This window comes from Gasterosteus aculeatus, chromosome 4 (assembly GCF_964276395.1).
Source record: "Gasterosteus aculeatus chromosome 4, fGasAcu3.hap1.1, whole genome shotgun sequence".
Classification (NCBI taxonomy): domain Eukaryota; kingdom Metazoa; phylum Chordata; class Actinopteri; order Perciformes; family Gasterosteidae; genus Gasterosteus; species Gasterosteus aculeatus.
In genome coordinates this window covers 24234538-24244515 of record NC_135691.1, presented here as the reverse complement: position 1 = coordinate 24244515, position 9978 = coordinate 24234538, and the positions used below count along the sequence as shown (strand labels likewise).

Below are 9978 nucleotides of genomic sequence, written 5' to 3'. Positions count from 1 at the left end.
CATCCCCTGTGATTGTCGGATTGTTTCCCCCTGTGTCCAATCACCTGAACCTCCCTAGTGTATTTAAGCAGTGTGTGTTGTTTGTTACTTGTGGCGTCATTGTCTTTTGTCCTGGATGTTCCTCATTCCTGCCAGCCTTTTTCCCCCCGGTACTTATGTGTTTTTGCCCGTTGGCCTTCTTTATTTCGCCTTTTTGACTATTAAAGTGGTTTTTCGTTAACTCTGCATTTGAGTCCTGCCTTCCTACCCAACCCTGACACATGTAAAAATTGCGCTAACACACAGTAGAAGATTACATGCGTAAACAGTCATTACATTGCACATCCCATGTAAGCATAGGGCAAGATAGAAGGTATGTGGAAGTGGGGCATGACCAAAAGTTGGAGAAAGAGATTATGGTTGAACCATGTGTATTGGTCAGGAGGCTGCTGCGGTGTCTGTTTCTCTTTCCCAAAGAGATAAAAGTGTTCACACGAGTAGGTGTACACAGAACAGTAGAGCTTGTCAAGAAATACACACAACACGCAGACTTGTATACCCACCCAAACAAGAAACATAAGTTGGTTTGGTTTTTCCCTTTTATTGGGCGCAAAATTATTCAGAAAGAGGCACCTCTCTCGTCCATGGTCCTGGACAGTGCCAGACAGTAGGCCTTGCTTGCGTGCTCTCTTCCACTTTTATGCTAAGTTGTCTCACGGAAGAGATCACGTGGGCAAAGGGGGGATGTGCACTGCTATAAATGAGCATGCTGATATATTGTGCTAACCTCTCCCCCTCACTCTCAGCACTGCACGGAGAGGTAAAAGCGGCGCTTCCATCCACAGCTACAGCACCACCTGAAACCAGAAGACTGGGTCCTCATTAAAGGATCACCGGAGAAAGCACTGGAAGCAGAGACGCTACACGGGGCCCATCCAAGTACTCCTGACCACGGAGACGGCAATTAAGGTGGAAGGGAAAGCGACGTGGGTCCAAGCCAGCCACTGCAAACGCATCCGGGAGGCAAAGGAGCACCGTCTGGTTACGGTTAAGGGGTTGAAGAGCGCCTCCCCCCACTGCAGTGTTCCAAGATACCAACGAGCCTGGCAGAGACAGCAAAGACGACAGCCACCCGAAGAACAACGATGGAAGAAAGATCTCCAAAACCAAAGAACACTTCTAGGAAGCATGGTTGGAGCCTGAGCCACATTAGTACTGATTCCCCTCATGATCAATGGGTTACAACCTCCTTATGTGAACATCAGATTCCAGCCTTCTCCACCGCTCCAATAGGGAATTTCAGGAAGGGAAAATAAGTTTCCACTGTCCAGCTAAACAATGCGACAAGACTGAGTGTTTGCCCTAGACAATAGAACATGATGCATGGGTTAAAATAGAAAGTCACGTAATTGAAATTGTGTGTGTTGCCGGGTTGGGAAGAGACAGAGTACTGTGTGGGTGCACGGAAGATTTGATTTAGAAGATCCACCATTCTGGTGCAGTAAACCACGATCGTGTAAGGAGATACCAGCCTAGACTGGCTCCAGCAACTGGAGGGAGACATGCAATAAAGTTACCAGCTTGTCAGTGAGACACAGCCTAAAACAGTACAACCTGAAGTAATTTTTTGAGGCTGGTAAACCACCGGCCCTGACCTCCCGCAGGCCAGAACAGCCCCCCACTCAAGCAACTTGGAGGCGACGGTTCTTTCACTGGTCAGTCCTGAACTCAGAGGACTTTAGGACTCAGTGTCAGTCAAACGACACTTGCATGGTGACTAAGTCCTAAATATGACAAGTTGGGAATACCCGTTCTGGTGCACTCAACCTGCAGACTGTCCAACAGAACCAGCCCCCCATTTCACTCGGTTAGATTGGCAGTATGCGTGCAAGTAAGCCTAAAGTTAAGAACTTCCAACCTCTACACCACTGTTCGAGCATGACAATATTGCGTTATTCCTATTATGAATTTGAAATGTCAACAAAGGAATGTCTCCAACTTCTCCACTTCATCTAGAGCACCTATGCTGGTTCCTGTTCCATTCACGGAAGCCAACCGGGTTGTCATGGGCTGACCAGGGCTGAATACACAATTTCCACCACATCCGACATGTTAGATTCTGGGATGAGCTTTAGGTAATCGGCTTAAGAATGCAGGTGATCTGAACAAAGCTATTTCGATAAATTGCCGTGGCCGTCCAGTTTTTAAAGTTTGTAGGGCAGCCTGCATTGTCCTGGATTAGGTTTTCTCCACTAGGTCATTTCTTGCCCTGCTTAGCTTGCAACGCACTTCATTAGGCTGAGTTTCATCCAAATCAGAAACATAACTTGTGACGGCACTCTATATTAGACCGTGGTTACCAACAGCATCATGAGGCACAATCATTTCAGCATCTGTAAGCCTTTGTTCAGTTTTACAGCTGGTGGAATTATAGATGTATATTCAAATATATCATGAGCAATATGAAGCAGCCAGTGCGATTAAACATAAAATGTACAGTTTGTCAGCGACTTATGAGCAGTCTTGCTTCCAATGCAAGTTAGACTAACCATTTGCGGCCCGTAGATGACTTCTCCAAGACATGTTTTCTGCTGGACAAGCATTTTAAAGAAAAATGATTCAATTTAAAAAGAAAAAAGTAGACAGTCATCGTCTTCCAGGGAATTAAAATATTTTATTGGACATTTGAACAGGAAATGAAAACCAGACTGGTGTTTCTACAGTGGAATATTTTCTGTCATACTCATCGAAATATACATAGTAGCGGCAGCCCTGAGCAGCAGGCACTGACAACATAAATAGAAAACTGCTGTGTGAGCTCTGGAAGTTTAGAGGGGAGCAGGGAAGTGTCAGCCGCTCAGTGGAAGGATGAGGTTACTCTGTAAGGCCCAGCTTCTTCTTTAGGGACTCTGGCATCTCAGGGGGAGGAGGGCGGGGCAGGCGGAAGTAGACCTTGACAGAGTCATAGATGAACCACTGCAGGGCGGTCAGAGTACCAATCATGATGATACGGGCCACCAGACCCTTCCACACACCTGAGGGGAAACAACCACATGATTCACACTGCCTGCTGTTAAAAAAAAAAAAATCATGAACAGACATTACTCAAAACAGGCTCATTTCTGTTAATCCACAGAATGAAGACGCCTCACAATATTGTGAAACAGAAATCTAGGGCTGCCACAACGAATCGAAATCTTTAAAATTTGATTATTAAAAGCGTTGGCAACAAATTTCATTATTGATTTGTTGTGTCGCGCGATTATTACGCCACTCAATGAGTTGCCGAGATTAGTGCGGAGCAAAAATAAAAGTGCCGATGTAGAGGAAAGCAGCCAGCAGCACCAGCAGTTTCACATAATTCACATGTCTGTCCCCCAGGCTTGCAGCACCAGGAGCTCCCTGCCTGTAGAGGACAGGGTTGCCAGTGCTGCGGGTGGGCTGAAGGACAGGTAGACTGTTCTCACACGCCAATGACTCAAGCACCTCCAACTGTACAGCCAGCAAGCTGCTGAGGAGCACTGCTCAGAGAACAGCATCCTCCAGAGGTGGATCTAAGGAGCGTGTTGATAAAAAACCTTATTACACTATGTTACGTTTTTTTGGACTGATGTTACTACAGACCTTTTGGGCCAAGCTTCTTGAGGACCTGGACAGCAGTGCTTCCGGACTCCTTGTTCAGCACAGACACCACGGAGTCAGCAGGATGAGATACGATAGCACAGAACACACCAGCTGCAAGGGAAGGAAGGCATGCATCAGACAACTGGATACTCATTTCTTCACATCTTTACTGGGCCTGATCTGTAAGCATTGCAGTTACTCACCAATATAACCGGCAACAAATGTGACCACCAGCTGCTCAGATTTGCTGCACTCACTGCGGGGCTTGGGGACTGCGTACTTGTAGAGCAGCTCCACAGTGCGCTCAAAGCAGGCAAACTTCATCATGGTATAGGGGATCTGCCTCATCCACAGAGGCACCACACCCTTGTAGAATCTGATGAAAAACAGTATGAACACAGAAAAATTGTAATTATCGTCACCTTGATTCAATGTCTCTCGCTTCTGGACAATGTGATCCATGGATAGCGTTCACGTGCTGCCTGTACACCACAGCTGAAATTTTCAAAACGACTCATCTTAAACAGCATTCAGGGGTCCCGCTGCACCTGGACGTGTAGTTGGTGGCTTAACAAGTGATGGGGGGCGGGGGGGGTGGGGGTACTAGTGGCTCAAAGGGCCCACATTGTGTCGACAAGCAAACGTAAAGACCATCTACGCCTAGTGTGTCTGTCCCCCAGGCTTGCAGCACCAGGAGCTCCCTGCCTGTAGAGGACAGGGTTGCCAGTGCTGCGGGTGGGCTGAAGGACAGGTAGACTGTTCTCACACGCCAATGACTCAAGCACCTCCAACTGTACAGCCAGCAAGCTGCTGAGGAGCACTGCTCAGAGAACAGCATCCTCCAGAGGTGGATCTAAGGAGCGTGTTTTCAGAAATAAAATGACCAATAAATCAAAGTAACCAATCCCATCAGCCAATTGGTTGGTCAGAAAATGGAATACTTAAGAATAGTAAAAAGCCAGTCCACTTACGCCCAAACACCCTCCTCTGCAAACATTTTGGGGACACACTGTCTAAGGTTGTTGGCGTAGCCAGGCTTGGTCTGGATACGAACTTTAACAGCCTCCATGGGAGCCAGAGCAATGTCTGCAAAGAACTCTGCGCTGGCAGAGGCAGCCAAGTACAGCGATGTCCTCCACAGGTAGGTGTTCTCCTGTCGGATGAAACCATACAACAAAAAGGTCAGACAAGAAGCTCAGGTTCCCCTGACGACCACATGACTGGAAAAAGTATACTTTTATACAGACCTACAGTGCATCCGGTAAGTATTCACAGCGCTTCACTTTACACATTTTGTTATGTTACAGCCTTATTCCAAAATGGATTAAATTCATTATTTTCCTCAACATTCTACACACAACAACAACCCATAATGACAAAGTGAACAGTTGTTTGCAAATTTTTGCAAATCTGTTAAAAATAAAGAACAAAAACATAACATTTACATAACATAACATAACATATTGAGCCTTTGCTCAATACTTTGTTGAAGCAACTTTGGCAGCAATTACAGCCTCAAGTCTTCTTGGGTATGATTCCAGAAGCGTGGCACACCTATTTCTGGGCAGTTTCTTTGCTGCCAAAGGTGCTTCAACAAAGTATTGAGCAAAGGCTGTGAATACTTATATACAGGTTATGTTTTCGTTCTTTATTTTTAACAGATTTGCAAAAATGTGCAAAAAACAGTTTTCACTGTCATTATGGGTTATTGTGTGTAGAATGTTGAGGAAAATACTGAATTTAATCCATTTTGGAATAAGGCTGTAACATAACAAAATGTGGAAAAAGTGAAGCGCTGGGAATACTTTCCGGATGCACTGTATGCGTGCAGACTTACCTCTCCCAGTAAGTCACTGTAGAAAACCTTGAACACTTCATAGAAACCAAACTTGCACAGTCCCTGCATGGAATAGCCGATGAAGGTGGGGGCCCAGCCCTTTGCCAGTCCTCTGACACCATCTTCCTTAACTGTCAGTGCAAAGCCATTGCCGATACTCTTGTACTTATCTGGGTCCACCTGAGGAAGCAAAGCCACTGATGAAACATGTCATCCAAACAGTGGCAACTCTGGTATAGTATGTCAAGAAGCATATGCTGACATGGTTAATAGTATAGGCCAATACATGAGTTACAAGTTGAATGTTTTCTCCTATATGCATTTTAAGTGCCAAGCGTCTATTTGAATCACATTTTCTAGGCAGCGATAGAAACTGTTTATAATTATTGGTGACCGAAGCACTGTTAAACAGGAGCCAAAAAATTCATTGCATCACTTCATCGGTTTAGACAAATTAGTTAGTTTTAAAATTCATCAAAAGGCATTCAGCAAATATATTCCTGGCATGAAATAACCACATCATGAGGCTAGAGCTAAATCAGCAACAACTGTATTGTGAATACACATTTCCCCACCACAGCCTGTTAGTTATATGTATGGTGCAATACTGTAGATGGGACATGGTACCATGGGTCTCAGGAGCTGTCGGCTACTCGTTGCTACTGTGAGGTTCAGCTTCCATACAAACCTGCAGGCGACACTTGACAAGATCGAGGGGCACCACAGCTGTGTGTGTGACGCCGCAGCTCAGGATACCCCCAAAGCCACACAGGGCATAGTACTTTGAGGAGCCAAACTCGCAGCTGACATCCTCTGTGGTAGAAGGGAAGGGACACACAGCAAACATGCAACATGCAGGGTCACATGCCGCACAGGACAAAGAAACACCATACCAGAGCCACAAAAATTGAAGAATTTTCACTTGGACACGTCCAATCCAACAGGCCATGTCATTTTTTTTAATATAAAATGTTAGAATAAACTTCTGGAGACCAGTTGGGCCATTTACTACAACTTAGCCATATCACTTTTTCAAAAAGATTTTTAGAAAGTCACTGATCTTTAGGACAATTTTCTGGCAGCAGAACAAGCTTAATGCTACGTTAACACCAAAAGCAAGGCAAATGTTTGCATGTTCTTAATTCGGGTTCCGTTTAATTCATTACGTGTCATTTAGCTGACGCTAAAAAAGCGACTTATGTTGCATTTTTAACCCATGGTTTTGATTGGTCATGATTTTCCCCGGGGAGCAGTTGTCTCTTGCTCAGAGACACTTCGACATGGGACATGGAGCAGCCAGGGTTCGAACCACCAACCTTGCAGGTCCCGGCGCACCCTCTACTCCATGCGCCACCCTGTCGCTCCGGAAAGGGGGAAGGCTTATCTCTATCATTTCTGATATCCACCATGGAAATAACCACTATTTCTGCTCTGTACTTGTTGCAGAAACCACAAATGGTGTTGTATGGACTCATGACATCCATCGCCGCGCACAACTCTGATTTTCACAGACTCCTCCAGGAAGTGCGCCTAGATGACTGGTGCTTCCAGCACTACTTCAGGCTAACCAGCCGCCAGTTTGATGACCTGTTCAGTCGGATCGAAGCCAGCGTCTCGGTTACAGGCGTTCAATTTCAGCTGTGCCTGTCCGTCTCTGGTGAGCGTCTGTTTCATATAGTACAATTGCGCTCTGACAGAGTCATCCAAATCTTTCACCAAAGTTGAAATAACTTTGCTCCTTTTGCACTTGCTGTTGAAAATTCACTTCCTCCGCAACCATTTGTGCATGGTCTTTGTGGTCTAGCGTCTGCATTGACTTTACATGTAATCCAATCGCGAATAATTCACTTTGCTTTTGGTATGAATGTAGAATAAGAGATTGGTAGTCAGTTGGGTAAATATGCATACCACCACTGTGGTCCTACAAATGTAGGATGAAAATAAAAAGAATAAACTTCAGTCAGTGTTCAGAAACATTCAATAACTGATCATCTGTACATTAACTGGTTTTGTATATCCTTTATAGAATCTAGACACACATTAGCGATGGGCAGTAAGGCCAAAAATGATCACGGTATTTTGTACATTTTGTCCCTCTGGTCTGGCACTCCTGACCTTCAAGAGTTCTCTACTGGGGAGGGGAATCATTCAATGCATACGAACACTTGGGACACATGCTACCATGTTATGATCACTCCAAAAGCATTGGAATCAAAACTCAATGACAAAAGAAACCAATACACCACAGCTGTGCAGCCCTTACGCCCATGCATTGGGGCATTTTTAAGTTAAATAAATAAATAAATAAAATACAGCCATGGGTTGATGGGGTGTGACGTTAAAAAGGCTCTCTGCCACGAAAACAGACCTGCAATCTGCACTTGACCAGATCAAGGGGAACGACAGCGGTGTGTGTGGTACCACAGCTCAGAATCCCACCAACACCGCACAGGAGGAAATACTTCTGAGAGCCAAACTCAATACTGTCTCCCTCTGAAGAAAAACATGTGAAACTTGAAGTTTAAGTCAAGTATTGAATGGGTTTTTAAAAAAAAAGGGGGCATTTTTGCCACCGAGCAAAATGATAGGTATAAACTTGGTTGGTCACATGTGAGCTGATATAAGTGGAGGTGGATTAGTGGCTGAAGGTTGTAAGGAACTTTTAATGAAAAGTATGGGGTTCTCTTTCAACAACCACCAGCAATAAGGACAATTCTGCCAGACCCTGAGCTGATCAGAGGTCACGTGTGCTTTTTCAACCACGGATTGGAATTATGTTAATTTTAGGGCTCTAATAAAATGACCGTTCAATTGGTTTTGCATACACTATTTGCTATTAAGTGCTTTATGTCAAATACGGGTCGCTGTAGTGCTATGGCTAAATATCACTTTGTCCTTCCTCGTCCTCCACAGGCTGCTTGAATGTAGCAAGGGCCTCATAGCAAACTGACTCAAGAGAAATCAATGATCTTTACTAGCGATTTAAAATGATCTAACGATTCGTTAAAACCGGCACAGTGAAACCTACATTACATTTACTGAATATATGACGTTTAACGCAGGTAAAACGGTCGCAACGGGGAGAATGTTGTTGGCTAATCTAATCCAGCTACTGCTAGCCCTTCAGCCATCCTGTGGACGAGATTACCTTCTGCAGTAGCGGCTGCTACCAGTCTGCGGGTCTTCTGGCCATTTAGGCTCTGTGGAGGTTCTTCCACTTTCTGGAGGGAGAACAGGGGAGCGCTGAACGGATTGCCCCGGGCCAACTGGGTCAAAGCGGTAGGGTACATGGTGACGTCCTGCCTGCTAGCCGACCGCTGCTGCAATGAGCCACAAGTTAGCTGTGCTGACTTAAGGCAAATGAGAGACGCAGGTTAAAGCTAACTGGAAAAAAAAAAAAAACACACACACACACACACGAACTGATGTCACGCGCTAGTCAGCTTGGTTTAGGTAGAGATGAACGATGCCAACTAGATAATGCGTAGCTAGGTTAGATTATTGAATGAAAGTAAATTAGCGGCAAAAATCTTTACGATGTACCGTGCTAAATGCTAGGCTAGAATAAATGCTAAGCTAACATGACCGCTGCAAGTTTGAGGCCTCATTCTAAACGAAGAGGTTGAAGTATCATTCACAAAACGGCTAGCACAAGTCACGGCTCTTTAGAATAACTAGCCTAAGAATAAGTGCCATATGTGCGTTTTTTAAAATAAATAAATATTCTTACTTTCTCAGTGTTTTACGATTGAGACTCCGCTGCGCTACGACCGCCTGTTCGGAAAGGTCGAATGAGCTCGGTTTATATCTATTTGTCCTTCAATGACGTAGGCTAGAACCCTGGGCGGGTACTTCCTATTATGTGTCCCATAAGAAAACCCTGCAGACCTGTCAATCAGCACCTCAGGTCCAATCACAAGATGTGATTGTGGTCTGTAATGGCGGTGGTTGTCGGTTACTAGAACTATTGCAACAAATGAGAGATTTCCCACAGTTAACTATTGGCTGCGGAGTCCGTAGCCGTTGCTCAATACTTGAACGCCGAGAACGGACTTAAGTGGAGAAAGAATTTAGGAGAATAGACGTAAAGCAGGGGCTGAGTGGATGCCATAACCACGTTAACTGGTCTTGATAATGCATTTGATTTAGTATTTTTACTATCAAGCTTTTGTTTTGTTTTCAGCTAAATAAAAATGGTATATGAATCACCAGCATAAGTAATATATCAGACATTTAACATTAGCCAAAATATCTCATGGATCAGATCAGAATGGCTGTCCAGTCAAGCATCGGTCTAAAAGAAGCTGTAGTTTGTGGTGCTGCAAAACTTAACTGGATCATACTGACAAGTGTGCATGTATTCATATTGGATGGAAGAAACACAAAACGTTACTAAGGTAAACCTTTCATTCAGAGCTGTTGCATTACATCATACTGAATTATCGTTATAAATGTTTCATAAATAATATAGGTTTGATAGAGTAATAATTATACATTTAATAAATAGGGCTACATTTCACATATACACAGTTTGTCAC

At 44.4% G+C, this 9978-nt stretch overlaps 1 protein-coding gene and 2 non-coding genes across 9 annotated transcripts; all 3 read right to left on the bottom strand.

Moving 5' to 3' along the window:
- Positions 1-2633: 2633 nt before the first annotated feature.
- On the bottom strand, positions 2634-9449 carry slc25a3a (solute carrier family 25 member 3a). Of its 7 annotated transcripts, none has more exons than XM_078101446.1 (8): positions 9171-9449; positions 8589-8760; positions 6129-6253; positions 5441-5620; positions 4575-4756; positions 3807-3979; positions 3604-3714; positions 2634-3014 (listed from the first exon to the last, which is right to left on the bottom strand). In XM_078101446.1, exons 2-8 carry the CDS (start codon positions 8728-8730, stop codon positions 2854-2856), a joined length of 1074 nt encoding a protein of 357 aa, XP_077957572.1. In that variant the 5' UTR covers positions 8731-8760; positions 9171-9449; the 3' UTR covers positions 2634-2853. The 7 variants fall into 7 exon arrangements, with proteins under 7 accessions (XP_077957572.1, XP_077957573.1, XP_077957575.1 ...); XM_078101447.1 differs by lacking the exon at positions 6129-6253 and adding an exon at positions 7809-7933 and having other exon boundaries at positions 9171-9414; XM_078101449.1 differs by having other exon boundaries at positions 8589-8790; positions 9171-9411.
- On the bottom strand, positions 3345-3547 carry LOC120818535 (small nucleolar RNA SNORA53). Its single transcript, XR_005712179.1, has one exon. It is a non-coding gene; the product is annotated as a small nucleolar RNA SNORA53 (small nucleolar RNA).
- LOC144406347 (small nucleolar RNA SNORA53) lies at positions 4268-4470 on the bottom strand. Its single transcript, XR_013467633.1, has one exon. It is a non-coding gene; the product is annotated as a small nucleolar RNA SNORA53 (small nucleolar RNA).
- Positions 9450-9978: the final 529 nt, after the last annotated feature.